The 20,406-nt window shown below is 48.3% G+C and overlaps 2 protein-coding genes across 3 annotated transcripts in view; one reads left to right on the plus strand and one right to left on the minus strand.

The window, feature by feature from the left end:
• The first annotated feature begins 1,218 nt into the window (after positions 1-1,218).
• On the plus strand, positions 1,219-15,283 carry LRRN4 (leucine rich repeat neuronal 4). The gene is made up of 5 exons (XM_012455418.2): positions 1,219-1,448; positions 2,513-3,169; positions 4,369-4,573; positions 10,699-10,836; positions 12,843-15,283. The coding sequence occupies exons 2-5, from the start codon at positions 2,518-2,520 to the stop codon at positions 14,065-14,067; spliced, it is 2,220 nt and encodes a 739-aa protein (XP_012310841.1). The 5' UTR covers positions 1,219-1,448; positions 2,513-2,517; the 3' UTR covers positions 14,068-15,283.
• A 609-nt stretch (positions 15,284-15,892) lies between these two features.
• The window catches only part of CRLS1 (cardiolipin synthase 1), a 32,552-nt gene continuing 28,038 nt past the window's right edge, over positions 15,893-20,406 (minus strand). For both annotated transcript variants that reach the window (XM_012455417.3, XM_021665747.2), the window contains exons 6-7: positions 20,115-20,206; positions 15,893-18,232 (exon numbers count right to left, since the gene is read on the minus strand). In XM_012455417.3, coding sequence (XP_012310840.1) covers positions 18,148-18,232; positions 20,115-20,206 — 177 coding nt within the window. In that variant the 3' untranslated portion in view covers positions 15,893-18,147. The remainder of the gene's footprint in view (positions 18,233-20,114; positions 20,207-20,406) is intronic.

Here is a 20,406-nt window from a genome sequence, read left to right on the forward strand (position 1 = left end):
TGCCTGACTTCATGTTAATTCTTGGGCGTGGAGCTCTCGGTGCAAAGGCAGAAAGGAAGCAGGCTGCCCACTGGCCTGCATGCTGACCCCACCTCTCCCTGACTTCTCCTTCCCACCTGGCTGGGTCACCATGGCATGTGTTTCCACCTCTGGGGCCTGGGCCCAGGCTCCCTGGGAGGTGACTGCATGAGCCCCAGGCTGGGGAGCACAGAGCAGCCCCTCCCTGCTTCTGAGCAGCTGGGTCCTAGCTGGCACTGAGACTGGAAGGATATTTTGCAGGCTTTGGGTGGAAAGGCCTCAAAGGAATTTCCAGTTATCCAATCAACCCTAACAGGCCAGTTTCTGAGGTATCCTGGAATGCCTCAGGGCTGCCCAGATAAGGTCTAATAAGAGGAAAGATACGTACAATTCTGGTCTCGGGGTCTGTCTGGTCTCAGCATCTGTCACACGATGCTGGGGCTCATTCGATGCTGGGGCTCATTAACCTTGATGAACTCTCAGACGAGGCTGGGCGGGATGAGGAGTGGGTGCAGATCAAAGGCCCTCAGAGGAAATGACTGGGCTCTGCCTTGGGACTTTGGGGGAGAGAAGTGCTGTCTGCTCTAAACAAACGTGCCCTAAATAAAGCTTACTCAAGCATCACGTCTTCGGGAGACCTGGGGCTACTGGTAATCAGGACCCATCCTCCCAGGCATGGAGCGGCAATGTCCTTTCTGCATTTCTGCCCTCTGTTTATTCTCACTCCTTATGAGAGACGAACGTCCACACTGTCACTGAGTGGGGTCTCAAAGCCACCAAACAAACTCTCCTTGGGGCCTCCTGGGTCTGGTTTGAGCCTGCTCCCGCCCCAGACCCTTCTGAGGATCCCCTCTCCTGCTACTTTTTCCTGGAAATCCCTACAAGCTTCCTCTAGACTTGGATGCTCCTTTGGGAGAAATGGCTTGCTTTTCTTGCTGGCTCATCATTCAGCCTCCAGCCATCCCGGGAAATGGGAGCCACCTGGCAGGAAGGATCAGATTCCGGAGAGGTGACAGCGCTGGTCTGCCTCACTGCACTCCACTAGCCCTCAGCGCTGACTCCTTTCATTTCTCCAACCTGGGAAAGGTGGTGTTAGGAAAGGTGAAGATGGGGAGGGCTAGGAGGAGGTGCCAAGCCTGGGAAGGGGCAGGCACAGGCCCTAGCGGGAGAAGAGGGAGCTGAGCAATGAGGGTGTCGGCTAAAGCCAACGGTGTCTTGACGGGAAAGGAGGGGCATGGGAAAGGCTGGAGTATCTCAAGCCCTCTCAGCGGTTGGGGGTTGTGGGAGAGAGGTAGCTTGGAGACAGGCCTCCCTGTGGAGTTCAGAGCTGAGTTGCCGTCCAAATCACTGGTCCCTGGAATCTACAAAACAGGACTGAGAACTGCAGAGGTGCATCCAGAGGAGCCGCACTCCAAAAGGACCACCTTCAGGTGAGCACGACACACTGCTGGACACACACGCTCCTGGCTTCAGGTTCCAAGATCTTTCTCACTGCCCTCGTCCCCAGCTAGCAGAAGGGAGTCCCTTCCCCTGGAGCCTGTGTGGTTGCTCGGAGATCTGCTGGTTGGCTCAGAGAGTTGAGCAGAAATATACATCTGCAGTCATGAGGGATATCGAGCAGTGACCTCGTGGTCAGCCCCTGGTTAACAGCAACTTTGCCACTCCCAAGCGAGCCCATGGCTGCCGGATCTACCTCGGCTTGATCTCCCAGCCGACCTGTGCAACCCTAGGTACCCTAGAAACTCCATGACTAGCAGCCCTCAGCCATTCCTCCTGGGCAGGGCTAATACTGGGGGCTCTGGATTCTGTTGGAACCACATGGGACCCGGAAATGCCTGGCTGCAGGGTCTCCGGGGTCCACAGGGCTTGGGCTTCCAGGGCTGCTTTCTTCTGAAGGCAACCCTGAGCATGCTCCCAAGAAACGGACTCCAGGACTTGTTTTAGGCAAACTAGGATTCCCCTGTGGTTGGGCAGTTCTGATGGGGAAAAGCGGTGTAACTGAGAGCTGATGGACTGACAAAATCTTCCTCGAGTCCATGTTTCTATCCAAGCAGAGGTTCTTCCTGAGGGTATTCACGTTTATGGATCAGTGACTGTTTACCTGGGGAGAGTTTGCAGCAGTAAAAGGGGGCATCCCTTTCCTGCAGAAGCTCACAGGATGGGGGTACATAAACGGAGGGAGTTATGGAGAGATTCAGGCCCAGACTGGACAGATGAGGAAGGCGTCCCTCCCACAAGAAGAGGGAAAGGCATCCCTGAGAGGAGGAAGAGCAGGCGGTACCACGGCGCTCCAGGGGGAGACGACAGGGCAGAAGCAGACAGGGGCGAGGTCACTGCACACCAGGCGACTCTGGGAACGTCTCGCTGCCCTTCAGGGAACATCCAGGGCCTGTGCTCCTCCACAGGGCCCTTGGGGTGGGGGTGGGACGCGCATCTGCCCCTTTGTTCGGGGGTTCCTGTGGATTTAACGGGCGTCCTGCTGTTCTCTCCCCAGAGGCCATGCGGCAAGCCCTGCTGCTGCTGGTGGTGGTGCTGCGCCCCAGCTGGGCAGACGCTCCCCAGGAGAGGGTCCCGCTCTTCCGGGTCACTCAGCAGGGCCCCTGGGGGAGCAGTGGCAGCAACGCCACCGACTCGCCCTGCAAGGGGCTGCCCGCCGCGGAGGCGACGGCCTTGAGCCTGGCGAACCGCAGCCTGGAGCGCCTGCCCGGTTGCCTACCGCGCACACTGCGCAGGCTCGACGCCAGCCACAACCTGCTGCGCGCCCTGAGTGCGTCGGAGCTCGGCCACCTGGAGCAGCTGCAGGTGCTGGCCCTCCGCCACAACTACATCGCCGCGCTGCGCTGGGGCCCGGGCGGGCCGGCGGGGCTGCGCACCCTGGACCTCAGCTGCAACCAGTTGGCCGCCCTGCCGCCGTGCGCCGGACCCGCGCTGAGCAGCCTCCGCGCCCTGGCGCTCGCCGGGAACCCGCTGCAGGCGCTGCAGCCCCGGACCTTCGCCTGCTTCCCTGCGCTGCAGCTCCTCAACCTCTCCTTCACCGCGCTGGGTCGCGGCCCCCAGGGGGGCATCGCCGAGGCGGCGTTCGCTGGAGAGGACGGCGCGCCCCTGGCCACGCTCGAGGTCCTGGATCTCAGCGGCACGTTCCTCGAGCGGGGTGAGTCCGGGTGTCCCGCCTTTTCAGCCGCTCTGAGCGCAGAGCCAGACTGCGCGTTCACTCCTGGGGGCAGGGCTGCGTTCTTCCTCGAGGGGTGACCCGGGTGCTCAGCTCGCAGCAGCATTAGAAACAAAACAAACAAAAAAACACCAGCTACATTTTTCGAGCAAGCGGGCCCAGTCTGAAGCGCCACACAGGAGTCACTTTGAGTCCTAAGAAGTGGGAACCGTTACTATCTCCGTTTTACATATGAGGGCCCCAAAGCCAAAGCACAGAAAGGTGAAACTCGCCTGTGGTCTCACAGCTCATTGAGCAAATCTGAACCCAGGCATTCTGGGAGAGCCGAAAACTTTAACCACGCGGTTCTACTGCTTCCCAGCATGGCTGGGTCAGTGCTTGTGGAATGGGGAAGTAGTGCATGCTTTGCGGCTGATTAATAGAAAAACCGAGCTGCAGACATGCAGTTAGCTGCGGTGACTGAGGCTTCCAGGACGATTTCATTGATTTCTCTACCTGGTTGGGCAAAACCGTTTCTGTGAACGTTGAATCACTCAAACAAGACACAGGAGAGTGGTGAGGATAACCGGTCTCCTGTTCACGGTGTTCTTTGATGCACAAGGTTGGTTTTACTATTTTTTAAAAACACTTCACGTGTCTACAGCCACCTGTTCCATCACAGACAAAGAGAAAAAACAGCTAGAATGGGGACTACAGAGGGGTGGGGGCACATTCTCCACTTGTTAAGAGAGCCGCAGAACTAGGTTTCTGGGGCCCCTTGCCTCCATAATTATGTTTTGCAGAAGTTCCCCACTCCTGACAGAGACATCAGAGGGACTTATGGTTATTTTTCGTGTGAACTTTAATGAGAGTGTGAGGCAGCAACAGACTTGGAGACAGTGTCCTGGGTTCAAGCCTTATCTCTGCCCCTTTCCAGTTATGTGGCCTTGGGCCAATCAATCCCCTCTCTAGCCTTGACTCAGATTGGAAGAAGGAAGGACTGGTTATCCCTGAGCGCCCTTCCGGCTGAAATGGCCATGCTTCTGTGATTCCCAGAGCTGCTAACTGTGCCCATGCTCAGCAATGACCTTCACCACTCACTTTGCCACTCTCTTTCCTTCCTCCCTCTTTCCTTCATGCCATGCTGGCCTCCTGGGTTTGTGCCTTCTGGAGTAGTGGGCAGTTTCCCCTTTGTGTTTCAGTTGAGTCAGGGTGGCTCAGAGACCTGCCAAAGCTCACATCCCTCCACCTGAGGAAGATGCCTCGGCTGACGACCCTGGAGGGGGACATTTTCAAGATGACCCCCAACCTGCAGCAGCTGGACTGTCAGGACTCGCCAGCACTTGCTTCTGTCGCCACACACATCTTTCAAGACACTCCGCATCTACAGGTCCTTCTGTTCCAGAAGTAAGTGCTTTGGAGGCACATCTCTTAATCACATGACTGATTTTTGCCCATTGTACTATGTTGAATTTTACAGAACAAACCAGACCTTAATTTTTCTCCCACTACTCTTCTAAATCCTCTCTGGGGCTTTGTTTTTCCCCACCCTTTGGGTGATATCTTAGGCAGGTCCCAGAGAGTCCACGCAGCCATCTAGCCTTGCAACTCAGTCCCGTCCAGAGCAGTATTAGAGCACAAAACTCCTGTGCCTTTAAAGTTTATTTTAAGCCCAGACTTAGAAATTGACAGCAGGAAAAGGCAAGGAGGACCTCAGGTCTCCTCTCTGTCTGGATCCACCTTCTTCTGCACATGTCATGCAAGTTCAGTCCCTGCCAGAATTTGAGTGGGTCTAGGGATGAAAGTATTGATATTTTCAGAAAATCCCTGGGAAGTCTAGGGGCAGGTCTTGTTACTCCTGTTTTACACAATGCAGTCACTAAAGATGGAATTATTCTTCTAAAAGGATGAATAGTTTTTCAAAGCAAAGTCAGAACCATTCACTCATTCTTTCCTTTATTCAATAAATAGCTATTGAGCACACAATGTTGTGAGGGGAAATTCTTTCTATCTCTGGCTCAGACTCCTTTGAGCTCGATAAAAACCCAAGAACTGTGTAAAGTGCCGGGATACAAATATCAAGCCGTTTCTTTATCTGTAAAATAGAGCTATGACAATAACACTTTGCTTTGGGTCTTTTCATGAGAAAAAAAGCATATGGTTTATGTAGCGCACTTAGCTCAGTGCCTGGCACATGGTATTTGTCCTATAAAATTAGTGAAGATGATGGTGGTGGTCCTAATGGTGATGCTGATGGGGATGACAGTGACGGTGACGGTGTTGATGCTGCTTGATGTCAGTGACGTTGATGGCACTGGTAGTGATGATGATGGTGATGATGATGAGTGGTGGCGCTAATTATAATGGCGAGGATAGTGACGATTGTATGATATAATAGTGGTGGTGAGGCCGGGCATGGTGGCTCATGTGCGCCTGTAATCCCAGCACTTTGGGAGGCTGAGGTGGGTGGATCACCTGATGTCAGGAGTTCGAGACCAGCCTGGCCAACAGGGTGAAACCCCATCTCTACTAAAAAAAATACAAAATTAGCTAGGCATGGTGGCATGTGCCTGCAGCCCCAGCTACTTAGGAGACTGGGGCAGGAGAATCATTTGAACCTGGGAAGTGGAGGTGGCAGTGAGCCAAGATTATGCCATTGCACTCCAGCCTGGGCAACAAGAGCGAAAATCCATCTCAAAAAACAACAACAATAACAACAAAAAACAAGCTAGTGGTGGTGAGAACACTGACAGTGACAATGGTGATGTGATAGTGGTGGTGATATTAATAAAGATAATTATGTTGATGGTCATGATGACTTTGGTGATAGTGACAATGACAGCATGGCCACTGCTTTCAGGGAGCTCACAGTTCAGTATAGGCAGCAGACATCTGCCATTTATAACACATCATGATCTAGAGCAGAGACATGCACCATGTGCTGTTATTAGGCAGGTGGGAGTAATGATCCATCAGACCGGATCAGAGAGGCTTCTTCAGGAACAGCATGATTGATCCATATCTCAAAAGACGAGTCCAAGCTTATCAAGTGAATGTCAGAAGAGAAAGGCCATCCAGACCCAAAAGAGCAAGCATCCCAGGTTCAGCAGTGGTGACCACTTCCGCTCGTCCCTCTACTTGTCAAGTCACCGCAATCTGACTACCCACATCAGCTGCCAAGTCAGTGGACACATCCGTCTGTGGAGTCTATTGTTTATTTCCTCCCTCTTGACGTTCTCTGTCTCTTTGACCCCAGATGCTGCCCTGCTGCTTCTCCAGCCTTCCTGGCTAGGCCTTCTTAATGTCCTTGCCTATTTCCACTTACAACTTTCTTGTAGGTCATTCGTCACTATGCCCTACTCTGCACTGTCCCCTTCCCTCAAGCCTGATACATCCTCCTCCATCTCTGTGCTGAGGATGCTTAGTTGAATATCTCTAGCCAAGGCCTTCTGATGAGCCCCAGAATCGTGTATTTAATTGCCTGCTGGATAGTAAAGATCTATGAGGCATCCAGTGGAAATGTTCCATAATAATAACATGAACCTCTTGTATCCTGGCAGGCATAGTTCTAAGCATATATTAAAGTATTTACTCTTGCAGCAATCCAGACAGGGAGGATTCTCAGTCATTATTCCCATTTCACAGATGAAAGCACTGAGATACAGAGATGTTGAATAACTTTCCTCAGTTCACATAGCTAGTAAATAGCAGAATCAGAATTTGAGCTCAGGCAGTTTGGCTCCACATCTGATACCTTAAACACAATGCTGCATCAGACTGAAGCCTGGAGGAGGAGAGTCTGAGCCAGAGGTACAAATAGTATTAAGATGATATTTGAAGCCAAAGGAGTTCATGAGATCACCAGGGAGAGAGTATAGAGAGATGAGGGCCCAGAACTAAGCCTTAAAGAACCCCAACTTTTTTTTTTTTTGAGAAGGTGTCTCTCACTGTCGCCCAGGCTGGAGTGCAGTAGCTCAATTTCGGCTCACTGCAACCTCCGCTTCCTGGGTTCAAGCGATTCTCCTGCCTCAGCCTCCTGAGTGGCTGGGATTACAGGTGCCTGCCACCATGCCCAACTGATTTTTTGTATTTTTAGTAGAGACGGGGTTTTACCATGTTGGCCAGGCTGGTCTTGAACCCCTGCCATCGTGATCTACCTGCCTCGGCCTCCCAAAGTGCTAGGATGGCAGGTGTGAGCCACCGCGCTCGGCAGAACCCCAACTCTTAATGTCGGGATGAAGAAAAAACAGAAAAGGAGACCAAGAACGTATGACCAGTGAAGTAGCAGAAAAACCAGGAGAATGTGATGTCCTGGAGGTCAAGAGAAGAGAGTGCTGAAGGAGGGAGGAGTGGTTGGCAAGATCATCAGGAGCCCTGGTCAGCTGAGAATGGGAGGGAGCACAGGATTTGGCAAAATGTGGGACATCAGTGACATTCATTCCCAAGGGAGCCAGGTGAAAGGGGCAGAAGGGTCACTGCAGGCATCAAGTCCCACTCATCCCATTTCCATCCCCAGCAGCTCCTGCACCAGCCCCCTTCCCTTCGACCTTTTAGGGCAGCTCTAAATCAAGTCCTCTCATTTCCCATCATCTTCATTACTGTCTTCTAACACGCTTCCATCTTCACGGGCCCCATTTTAGAGCAAGGTGGTCTTATTTTCATTTATAGTTTGTACTCTTTACTCTTTGACAATCTGGTGAAGTCTGTGTGTGGGTCCACTCTTTTTTTTTTTTTTTTTTTTTTTTTTGAGACGGAGTCTCACTCTTATCACCAGGCTGGAGTGCAGTGGTACGATCTTGGCTCACTGCAACCTCCACCTCCCGGGTTCAAGCTATTCTCCTGCTGCAGCCTGCTGAGAAGCTGGGATTACAGGCGTGTGCCACCACACCTAATTAACTTTTCTGTATTTCACCATGTTGGCCAGGATAGTCTCAATCTCCTGACCTCATGATCCACCCGTCTCGGTCTCCCAAAGTGCTGGGATTACAGACGTGAGCCCCTGCGCGTGGCCACAGTTCACTCTTATCAGAAGAGTGATGTGTGTGTGTGCACGCGTGTGTGCGTGCTTCTTTATCACCTTAAGTGACAAAATCTACCAGTAAGTCTAATAACTTTCATTGTTTTAATGATTGTAAATGACATGGAACTACTGGAAAGTGACATGGAAATATCTGCAATTTCTATTAGCAGTTCTCCAATAGAAATTATTTAGGAGAGCAAATGGGGACTTCTTCCACACTAGGGCCCTGCCAGATGTAGGGAATACCCGAATGTGACATGCATCAGCGACCAGCCAGGCTCTGTCCTTCCTCAGCATGTGGACTTTATCACATGTAGGTGGCACTGGGTGGCAGAAAGAACCACCAAAGTGCATTGTACCTTTTTCCCTAAGAAGGTACAAGAATTTTCCTTTCTACATGTTCTACATGTTAGAGCACGTAATATGCTGTCTACCTCACTAAGTTGTCATAATGATGTCAGTGAGACAATGTAGGTAAAGGACTCAGCAGTGTTACTCAAAACAATATGTAATCCTCTTCCTCGTCCACTTCAGGGAAAAAGAAAAGCATTTCCTTTGCACAGAAAAATACTGATTGAACTCTCATTCTAAGATTTCCATTCTAGCTATGTAAAATCTGCAAAAAACAAGCACACACACACACACACACACACGTATATGCAAGTATGGCTTCAGTCTTAATATAAATGGCACACACACATATATTTGGTTTTCCCAAAGTGACTGTCACTTTCCCACTGGCCAGAAGTGATAGAGCAGATCTGAGTGACATGTCCTTCTTTTCCCAGAACACTTCCCAGAGTAGTAGGAGGCAGGTTCCCAGGCAGATAAAGGAAAGCCAGCCTTTGCTCAGAAGAGACTTGACGGTAAAATGCAGCTCCCGTTGCCCATGATGAATTATAACTCAGTACGTGTAAAGGAGGCAAAATCTGGGAGGTCCAGGAGACTCTGGGAGTGGAGAAGTCAAGGCTAAACACTCTGTGAGACTCGGGGGAAGAAAGAAGGGAGCTAGGAGCAGATCTGCCACTGCTAGGTGTGGTAGACTATCTGCAAAAATGGCCTCAGTAATTCCTCCCATCCCTGTACGCACATCTCTTTCCAACATGATTGCAGCGCCTGCTATATATATCTATATATTTTTTAATTTAAATTATTTAGAGGCAAGGCTGCAGTGCAGTGGCACAACCGTGGCTCACTGTAACCTCTAACTCATGGGCTCAAGCAATCCTTCCAGCTCAGCCTCCCAAGTAGCTGGGACCACAAGTGTACTCCACCACACCTGGATAATTGTTAATATTTTTTCTGTAGAGACAGGGTCTTGCTATGTTGCCTACGCTGGTCTGAAACTCCTGGCTGCAAGTGATGCTCCGACCTTGGCCTCCCAAAGGGCTATGATTACAGGCATGAGCCATCACACCGGGCCCCATATTTCAAGGAGTCTGTTGCTCTACCTCTTGAAGCTGGGCTTGGCCTTGTGATTTGCTTGGGCCAGTGGGACATTAGCAAATGTGATGTAAGCAGAAACTAGAGAGCAATGGAGCACTGGGACCTGCCCTCTCCTGCCGTTGGGGGTCCCTCCACAACCATGTGAACAAGCCCAGGCTAGCCTCCTGGGTGATGACAGACACATGGAGAGAGGTTCCAGCACACCCAGTTGAGGCTTACACGTGAGGCCATCCCAGATCATCTGGTCCCAGCTGAGCTAATCCAGACCACAAGAACCACTGAGCCAACCCACAGAATCATATGAAAGAATAACTATTTATTGTTTTAAGTTACTAAGTTTGGGGGATATGCTTTACTTAGCAAGAGTTCACTGATGCACTTAAATGAAGCATCTTCCAAAGGACTGGCGTTGAATGTCACCAGCCACAGGCAATAATATTGGTCCATAATAACAACATCTACTTGTATGTAGAGATTTGCATTTACAAACACTTTCCTCATCACACACTCTTTTGGTTGTTGTTTGTTTTCTGAGACAGGGTCTCACTCTCTTGCCCAGACTGGAGTACAGTAGCACGATCTTGGCTCTCTGTAACCTCCACCTCCCAGGCTCAAGTGATTCTCCTGCCTCAGCCCTTCGAATAGCTGGGATTACAGGCATGCCACTACTGCCTGGCTAATTTTTGTATTTTTAATACAGACAAGGTTTCACCATGTTGGCCAGGCTGGTCTCAAGCTGTTGACCTCAAATAATCCACCCACCGTGGCCTCCCAAAGTGCTGGGATTACAGGTGTGAGCCACTGTGCCTGGCCAACACACACTCTTTTTGATACAACCATTGGTCATGGAAATATTGTCCCCAGTTGATGAGGTATATTTCCTGTTAGGTTGGTATCTCCATTTTACAACAGAGGGCAAAAAATGAAGTCCGAGGTCATTAAGAGTTTTGCCCGAAGCAGTATTCTCCAACCCCTATCAGAATGGTTCTGACACCATGCATCTCTGGGAATATCTTTGATCCAATTGTAAAAACCTGACTTAATTGATTTTTTGTATGTATTTCAGCTGCAACTTGAGTTCCTTCCCTCCTTGGACCCTGGATTCCTCCCAGGTCCTAACGGTCAACCTCTTCGGCAACCCCCTCACTTGCAGCTGTGACTTGTCTTGGCTCCTCATGGATGCAAAGAGAACTGTCCTAAGCAGGTAACACATTTACAAAGCAGATGGCTGAGAGGTGAGGGTCAGCCTTCAGGACCTGAAGTTCTCCAGCTTACGTCTTGCTCTCGTGACCATGCTGGGCACTTCAGCCATGTTGGGCTGGACAGCCTCCCCCATGTAGTCACACTCAGGGACCCAGGTGATGGAAGCTGCCTCCATTCCAGCCAGCCAGAAGGGGCAAAGAACATGGAGGAGCAGACATGGAGGTTTTTAGTGAGCCAGGCTGGGAGGTGATACTCCTTACTTCCACTCACATTCATTGGCCAGGAGCCACATCTACCTGCAAGGGAGGCTGGGAAGTGTAGTCTGGCTTAACCATTGGGCCCTACTGAATCCTCAAGATGGAACCTGGCCTCCTGCTCCTGGTTTATCAAGTCTTAGGCCCGTGGGCTTACAGAGCTCACCTGGGAAATTCCTATGATGGCTACTGGCTAGAAGAGCTGTTTATGCAGTGGGGAGCCACATCTAGGCTGGCCACCAGGAGACGGTGGGAGCTGGGAGGCTGGGAACACCCCTAGTCCCAAGCGCTTTCAAACCAGTTCCACCAGGTAACCACTACACCTTGGGAGGCAACCCCCGGCCCCCACCCCCACCATCCTGCAGGATTCTTTTTGTTTGCTTGTTTGTAGACAAGGTCTTGCTCTGGTGTCCAAACTGGAGTGCAGTGGTACGATCATGTCTCACTGTAGCCTCAACCTCCTGGGTTCAGTGATCATCCCTCAGCTTCTGGAGTAGCTGGGACCACAGGTGCAAGCCACCACACCCAGCTAATTTTATTTTTATTTTTGTAGAGATGGGGATCTCACCATGTTACCCAGGCTGGTCTCAAACTCCTGGACTCAAGGGATCCTCTCATCTGGGCCTCCCAAAGAGTTGAGATTACAGGCATGAACCACCACACCCAGCCAAGATTCTTTTCTCGTCTCCTACCCAAGACTAGCTGTGAAGTGGGGCGCAGTCTGCCCCCCAACCCCACATTGCCTCCAAAGAGAAGCACCTAGGCCCTTTGCAGTCAAAGGTCTCATCACGGTATTAATGATGAAGCTTACAGTACAGGCTCTGGAGCCAGAGTCCAGCTTCATCCTACTTAGCACTATTTCATTAATTTTTTTTTTAGAGATGGGGTCTTGCTCTGTCACCCAGGTTGGAGTGCAGTGGCATGATCATGGCTTACTGCAGCCTCATACTCTTGGGCTCAAACAACCTTCCTGCCTCACCCTAGTAGCTGGGACCACAGCCATGTGCCACCATACCTGGCTACGGTTTTTTTGTTTGTTCTGTTTTGTTTGTTTTGGTAGAGACGAGGTCTCACTATGTTGACCAGGCTGGTCTCCAAGTCCTGGCTTCAAGTGATCCTCCTACCTGGGCCTCCCAAAGTGCTAGGACTCCAGGCATAAGCCACTGTGCCTGGCCTACTTACTACTGTTGATTTGAGCTGAGTTATTTCACCTCTCTGAATTACTTTGGCCTCTACCCTCTCATCTGTAAAATGGGGTAATAGAGTCTCCCGCATAAGTAGTGCAGACTACATTAGTTGACACAGTAGAGTGTGAGGAACAGGCCCCTGGCATGTGGTAAGCACTCAGAAATGGTACCTATAGTATAAGTACGGTTTTCATTACTAGTGCTCACTTGCCAGGAAGCAGACAGGTGAGAACAAAATGACACCCGACACTCAGAGAATCTGGACTCCCTCTCACAGTGCCTGCCCCGGGTGTAGGCTCTGCCATTGCTAGCTAGCGTCTTGGGCAACTAGTTCCTCCTTCTAAACTTCTGTTTGCTTCTCTGCCCAGTGGGAGTGAGGATAGGAGCTTCCTCCAAAGGTTTCCCAGAATCAGTGACGTGATGTATGCGGCATGTGTGCCCTGAGGTGCCTGGCAGAGATGCATTGATGGGCTTGGCAGGGGGTGATGCCAGCAATGAAAATTCAAAGCTCTGTACAGACTTGTCCCTGAAGCCAGACTCTTCTAACTGGTTGGCCTCCCCTCCAGGGCAGCAGACACTGTATGCACACCAGCTGCGGGATCCAGCAGCCCCTTCTCAGCCTCCCTGTCACTCTCCCAGCTGCCCGGAGTGTGCCAGTCTGACCAAAGCATCACCCTCCAGGCTTCGCACCTACCCTGGTTTGACCCCTCCACCTACACACAGGGTCCCACTGTCACATCCAGTGCAGCTTCTGACACCCGACCTGCAGGAGGCCAGCAGAATGTCTCCAAGGCCCCTACCGTCCCTGTGGGCTCTCGCACGATAGCTGCATGGCCGCACAGCAATGCAGGGGAGGGGACTGCCCCCTCCACGACCAACTCCGTAGCAGGTCACAGCAACTCCAGCGTTTTCCCCAGGGCTGCCAGCACCACCAGGATCCAGCAGCGAGGAGAACATGTCCCCGGCCTTGTCCTTGAGCCTGACATTTCAGCTGCCTCCACCCCACTGGCCAGCAAGCACCTAGGCCCCTTCCCTACCTCGTGGAACCACATACGCTCACCTCAGCCCGGCCAGAGGACACAGGTCACCCCCCAGGTCCCCAACCCGACTCCTTCTGAGGGCGGGATTCCAGTCTTTCTGCTGGATGACTACAGTGAGGAGGAGGAGGGGACGAAGGAGGAGGTGGGAGCACCTTACCAGGACGTCCCCTGTGATTACCACCCCTGCAAGCACCTGCAGACTCCGTGTGCGGAGCTGCAGAGGCGCTCGCGGTGTCGGTGCCCCGGCCTCAGCGGGGAAGACACCATCCCAGACCCGCCTAGGCTGCAGAGGGTGACGGAGACCACGGACACGTCGGCGCTGGTCCACTGGTGTGCCCCCAACTCGGTGGTGCACGGGTACCAGATCCACTACTCTGCAGAAGGCTGGATGGGGAACCAGTCGGTGGTGGGGGTCATCTACGCCACGGCCCGGCAGCACCCTCTGTACGGGCTGTCGCCGGGCACCACCTATCGCGTGTGCGTGCTGGCGGCCAACAGGGCGGGCCTGAGCCAGCCGCTGTCCTCGGGCTGGAGGAGCGCGTGCACCGCCTTCACCACCAAGCCCAGCTTCGCGCTTCTGCTAGCGGGGCTGTGCGCTACCAGCGGCCTGCTGCTCGTCAGCACCTTGGTGCTGTCCGCTTGTCTCTGCAGGCGGGGCCGGACGCTCCGCCTGCAGCGCTGCGACACACACTTGCTGGCCTACAAAAACCCGGCCTTTGACTACCCGCTGGGGCTCCAGACGGTCAGTTAGGCCAGCTTCTGGGCTAACGCCTCCAATCGAACTGCATCTGAGCGCAGTAAGGAAGATACAGAGTCAAAAACGACCGCATCCGCTCCTAGGGTTTCTAATTCCGGTGAAGCTAGAATGTCTTGGGCATACATGGAACTTGCCACATTGAGTTTCTCAGTCCAAGGAACAAATGCCCTCCCTTCCTTCTACTTCACTCTCTGTTCCCAGAAACCTGATGGTAGATGCCAGATCACTCCCACTGCCGCCGGGCCTTCTTGTGTGTTGTTTCATTTGGGGTTTTCAGCAGTCAGTGCCCCTCTACCCAGTACAATAGTGTATGGAAGGAGAAAGGGATGAAACAGGGAAACTGCATAACCCAGCCTCCTCGGCCATGTTAGAAATCACATCCTCACGTCTTTCCAGCGGAAGCTCCTTCATAATCAAGCTCTGGCTGAGGCATAATGAGCTCTGTTAATTCAAGAAATCAATTCCAGTGGATTTCCAGTTCCAGTTCCTGAGAGCTGGGATAAGGGGGAGAGCTAGTGGTTGCTTCGTAAGGCCTTCTGGGTTTATTAGTTCCATTTCAGGACATGGCAAGAACATGTATTTCCATCTGTACAGTTAAAACCAGTTTTCTGGCAACATTTGTCAAACACAGGGAAAGGAAGGCTGTTCTTTAAAATCAGTGTTTACTGCATTCCACCTAAGACTAAATGGACAAATGAACTATACATTCATTTTTTAGGAAGCATAAACTTTTGGAAATCTTTTTTCTTAATTAGAGGGAAGAAATGAGCAAAAGAGAACCCGAGGCTCTAGCTAGAAGCCAAAGAATTTCTCTGCCATAATTACATCAAACAATGCCTCAATAATTTGTGTCTTCATGTGGGATGCATCCACTCTATCCTCTACTTTTTCACATTTATACAAACTCTGGGGAAAAAATGGTTCTGTGAAATTATAATTAAAGCCATATTTCTAGATTTTAATTTTCAACATCAGCATTTATTAATTTCCTGCAGCGGCTGTAACAAGTCACCACAAACCGGTAAAACTGGCTTAAAACAACAGAAATTTATTTTCCTACAGTTCAGGCCAGAAATCCAAAATCAAACCATCAGTGGGGTTTTTCCCTCCTCTCCTAGCTTCAGACGGTCGGCAGCAATGCTCGGTATTCCTTAGCTTGCAGACATCATTCCAATCTATCCCTCCATCATCTCACATATTCTCTGTCTCTCTGTTCACATTTCCTTTTTCTTACCAAAAAAACTAGTTATTGGGTTAAGGCCCACTGTAATCCAGTATGACCTTGTCCTAATTTGATTGCATCTAAAAAGACCCTATTTCCAAATAAGGTCACATGTACAGTACTGGGGGTTTGAACTTGAACATATCTTTCTTGGGAGACACAATTCAACCCACAATAGCATTTACCTCTACTGTAAGAAGAAAAGAAATCAAGTTTGAATCCCATGTATCTTTTGTTTCCAAACAAGCTGCAGAAGCTAAAACTGAACTGCACTATGTATTTCCAGTGTATGAAGTTTTGAAAGAGCTTCCCCAAACTTTAAGCTAGATCCCTAGTTTCATCACAAATATAACCAAGAGAATTGGACTAAATGATTTCAAAGATCTCCACCAGCTGTTGCGCAAAGCTATGATGTTAGTTGTGGGCTTGTAAAAAAATAAAAAATACACACAAAAAAACAAAACTGCAAAGCAAGGTTGGTGTGCACCTGTAATCCTAGCTACTCGGGAAGCTGAGATGAAAGGATTGCTTGGGCTCAGGAATGAAGCCCCAGCTCAAAACACACTGCAAAAGCCAAAAATCTAATTACTACAGACATGTAATTAAATAACACTAATGTTTATTTTTAAGCTTACTATCAAGATTAAGTCTATTCTGTGAAGACACTGAAATGAATTTTCATCATTTTTGAGTCTATATGCAAGTATATATTCAGACATGTCTAATATAATTTCAATGTTTTATAAACTGGCAGAATTGATGTTTTATAACAATTCAGTATCCAAAAGCCTGAGGAGACTTGGACCATTTTCCTAAGGTTGAAGTGGACAGTTTATTAACCAGAGCCAGATTGAGACCTTAATAATATAGAGATTATGGGTCCAACCCGTAAGTCACTCCAAATGGCATCAACACTAAACCATAAATAAGCATAACAAGGTGCAAAGTTCTAAATTTTCCCAAAACTACTTCAAGTCCTTCCTTTTTAAAACATTATTCTTACGTGGTTTACCTGTCACTAATGCAGAGACTCAGTGTGCATCTTGGGTGGTTCCACAGTGGGAAGTCCACCTCCAGCCTTACTACTAACAATAACGCTATTCTCCAGAGAGCGAGAATAGCCAGCTACATGTCCCACTTCTCTGCCTTTTCAACCCCCTCCATCTGATTCAATGGCAGGCAGTGTCCGTGGCTGCAGGCTTCAGTATGCTCTAAGCCAAGTGCAGCTCAGCTGCTGGTCTGAGAACAAAGAAGCCAGGACCAGCAAGCCACAAAGGGACACTGGTGCAGAATGCCTGGCCAGGAGGGGTGAGTTTTACTTACAGCCTCCCGTTCTGATTTAATGCAGCTCAACAGGCTGAGAATGGATAATCTCACTGCAGGATTCCATAATAGGCTTGGATTAAAACCAGGGACAATGGGCAGCAGTAGGCCTCTACTCTTAAGCAGCAGCAACCGGTTACCACTGGACATGGTCTTCATCTCCCCTTCCCCATATCCCACATTCTCCTAAACATGAGGTGTAGCAAGAATGTCATTTAAAGTCAGATGGTCAAACTAATTATTTTTACAATTTAAATGTAAGTGATGTACATAAACGGACTTTGTGAATCGTAAAACTTACGTAACAGCAAAGGAGAAGTATGTTATATGGAACAATCCGAGTTGAAGGTACAATTTTTTTTTGCAGCTCTTTTATTCCTTTAACTTCTTAACAAAAGAAGATTTTCCAAAGTTTAAAAAACCTTTGAAAAATATACAGCTTGATATTATTTACATAATATATGAGTACAGGTTCCAATATCAAACAAACATTGCTATGTCAGAAACACAGTGGAAGGCAGGATGTAACTCACTGCCTTTTAGATTCAACATATTCTCCTAGCTCAACTACCTTTGTTGCCTGTTGTCCTGATACTTAAATTATTAGGCACCTGAGATTTTGGAAGACTACTAAAAATGAATTTCATACCTTCTATTCTGTTTATTATCTTAAAAACCTACTGCATTTTAAATCTCTTTTATAACTTCACTTCATTCACAACTAACTTCACTTTCATTATACCAAATGATCAGGTGTTAACTACATGAAAACTGCTAATGTATACACAGATCTACAAATCAAACACAAAAATGTATTGCCCAGTGTGTAGGATATATATTTGAACCCCAAGACATTTCCTAGTATTTTGTGAGCAATCCAAATTTCACTTAGAAGAGGTGTCAACTCTGTCCATGCTATGGACTATGTTTTTAAAAAACATAAAAAACACTGATGGCTGGATGCAGTGGCTCACACCTGTAATCCCAGCACTTTGGGAGGCTGAGGCAGGCATATCACCTGAGGTCGGGAGTTTGAGACCTGCCTGACCAACATGGAGAAACTGTCTCTACTAAAAATACAAAATTAGCCAGGAATGGTGGTGCATGTTTGTAATCTCAGCTACTTGGGAGGCTGAGGGAGGAGAATCGCTTGAACCCGGGAGGCAGAGGTTGCAGTGAGCCGAGATCACACCATTGCACTCCAGCCTGGGCAACAAGAATGAAACTCCATCTCAAAAGAAAAAAAAAATAGACAATAATTGATCTCTTATAAATTAATCAAGAAACCTGAGATTAAAAATTCTAAATTACAGTTTTATTTGTATTTAAAAATACATTGGAAATTCTGCATATGACCATGATCAAAGCTTATTTTCAATGCACATTACTTAAATTTTGAAGACATGGTTGGTTTTGACAAGTCCTTTTTCAAGCTGAACACCAAAATAGGGAAACTCTTGTAGATTTCCACGGCCCCTATTGCCAATGATGCATATTGCTTCCTTGCTAACGGTGATGGATGACTTTCATCAGTCTTTTATCACCTGCACAGTTTTCCGACCATAATGATAGTAACTGTAAGCTGATGCAGCTGTGGTAAAAGCTGTACAACACCTTTTATAGAAAAAATAAAATAAAATTTAGTTGTCAAGTCTAAAAAATAGTAGCAGTGGGAATAATAATGAATACATGTAAAAGATCTGTTTTAAAAGTAAAAAGGGCTCTGTGGCATAATTTTTCTTTACTACAAGAGTCTAAATACACTGCTTTTCTTTAAGACCTCATTTGAATTAGTAATGTCAAACAAAATTATTCTAGGTAATGAGCCCTAAAAATTAATACTACTATCAACAGTCATTTTTACTCAGGCATCCTCTAGGTGTCTTACATCCTCATTTTATTCTTACAACAACCTCATCCTCCAGGGGAAGAAATGGAAGACCCAGAGAACTTCCTCAAGGCTTATAACAGAACTATGTTTGAGCCTGACTTGGTTTCAACTCTAAAGACCACGTGCTCTTTCTACTGCCCCATGCTGCTCAGAGTACCAGACTCTATTTCCTGTAGCTTTTGAGAATTCTAAAGATATCTGAGTCATTTTAAATAAATTTCAGCTTTCTTTACCAAATTACCCTTAACCAGATTCTCCTTGAAATGACATCACTTGATGTCCATGGCATGCTGAATGCCCACAGCTAGGGGATTACTTTTTAGTGCACCCACATACTTCTGCTTTTATTAGGTGAGGCAGAATCAAGATTCCCTTTTGTTGGATCTTGAACCTGTTCATGCCACTTTGATATTCTAAATTCATGCATAAACCAATGAAATACATGTGTTAGAAAAATTGCTATTTCTAACTGGAGGCAGTGGCTCATGACTATAATCCTACCACTTTGGGAGGTCAAGGTGGGAGGACTGCTTGAGGCCAGGAGTTTGAGACCAGCCTGGGCAACGCAGTAAGACCCTGTTTCCACAAAAAATAGTAACATAAAAAATCAGTGGCTGGGCGCGGCGGCTCACACCTGTAATACCAGCACTTAGAGAGGCCAAGACAGCTGGATCAATTGAGGCCAGGAGTTAGAGAGCAGCCTGGCCAACATGGCAAAACCCCATCTGTACTAAAAATACAAAAATTAGCTGTGTGTGGTGGCAGGCACCTGTAATCCCAGCTACTCAGGAGGTTGAGGCAGGAGAATTGCTTGAACCTGGGAGGCAGCAGTTGCAGTGAGTGGAGATCAGGCCACTGATCTCAGAGGCCTGAGCAACAGAGTAAGGCCCTGTCTCAAAAAATTAAAAATAAATTAAATTAAAAAAAATTAGCCAGGTGTGGTAGCACACACCTGTAGTTGCAGCTGCTCAGGAGGCTGAAGCAAGAAGATCGCTTGAGGCCAGGAATTCAAGCAAGATAATTTTAATTCTAGTTAAAAAGTGTGCCAAAATATAATTCTCCAATATCAAGGTGATACATTCTGAACTCTGAAAGCTTGAATTTGACACAGTTTTAAGATGATAAATAAGCAATTATTATAATAAAATTCCAACTCCTTTCTCCAGTTTTCCCTCCTACGACACTCCTTTCAACAGGCTGCTCTCGGCTTCCCTACCCACTCTCCTACCCTCTGCCTGGGCTTAGGCCCTGTCTTTCACCTAGTGGCCTCCTCTCAGTCTCTTCCTACACAATCCACCTACGCGTCATGCATCAAATGCCACTTCCTCCCTGAAACTTTCCCTCTTCTTCCTATGAAGTTATCTCTTCCTCCTCCAAAACCTTATACACATTATCAGTACCTTTTATCCCTTTTAATTTGCATAAAAGCTAACTTCTACATCCCATACTTGGCAGGAAGCTTAAGAATGGTATCAATCACAAAACATAGCCACAGCTTTATCCAGTCAGTGCTCAATAAAGGCTGTAAGAATAAGGTTATTCTAGGGCTACCACAGGAAGTCATTCTATTGACATTCTAAGCGAGTGATTCTAAATTTAGCTTACCACAGTATCTGAAGATAAATGCTGTCAGCATAGTTAAAAACTGGAGCTGCCAAAGAAGCTGCCACCAAGATTAACTGGACTGCTGTATTTACCTAAATAAAAAAAAGAAAAAGTTCTAAATGAATAGTGCCAACTGGACCCTATTTCAAGCTTTCAAGACAAAAGCACAGCCCATTACACTATAACATGACATACCCTCAGCATGCTTGCTGTCTACAATATCCCTGCCCAAGAAGCTGGCATTCACAGGTAAGCACACACAAAATGGTCAAATTCACTAATGGACCCATCT

This window comes from Aotus nancymaae, unplaced genomic scaffold (assembly GCF_030222135.1).
Source record: "Aotus nancymaae isolate 86718 unplaced genomic scaffold, 86718_ANA_hifiasm-v0.15.2.pri h1tg000029l, whole genome shotgun sequence".
NCBI classification, from domain to species: domain Eukaryota; kingdom Metazoa; phylum Chordata; class Mammalia; order Primates; family Aotidae; genus Aotus; species Aotus nancymaae.

What these genes read in the sequence shown, in the direction of transcription:
- LRRN4 (XM_012455418.2), top strand. Translation starts at nt 2,518, where the DNA reads ATGCGGCAAGCCCTGCTGCTGCTGGTGGTGGTGCTGCGCCCCAGCTGG. An exon ending in CGGCACGTTCCTCGAGCGGG is followed by an intron (nt 3,170 to 4,368) that starts GTGAGTCCGGGT and finishes TTTGTGTTTCAG; the next exon opens with TTGAGTCAGGGTGGCTCAGA. An exon ending in AAGAGAACTGTCCTAAGCAG is followed by an intron (nt 10,837 to 12,842) that starts GTAACACATTTA and finishes CCTCCCCTCCAG; the next exon opens with GGCAGCAGACACTGTATGCA.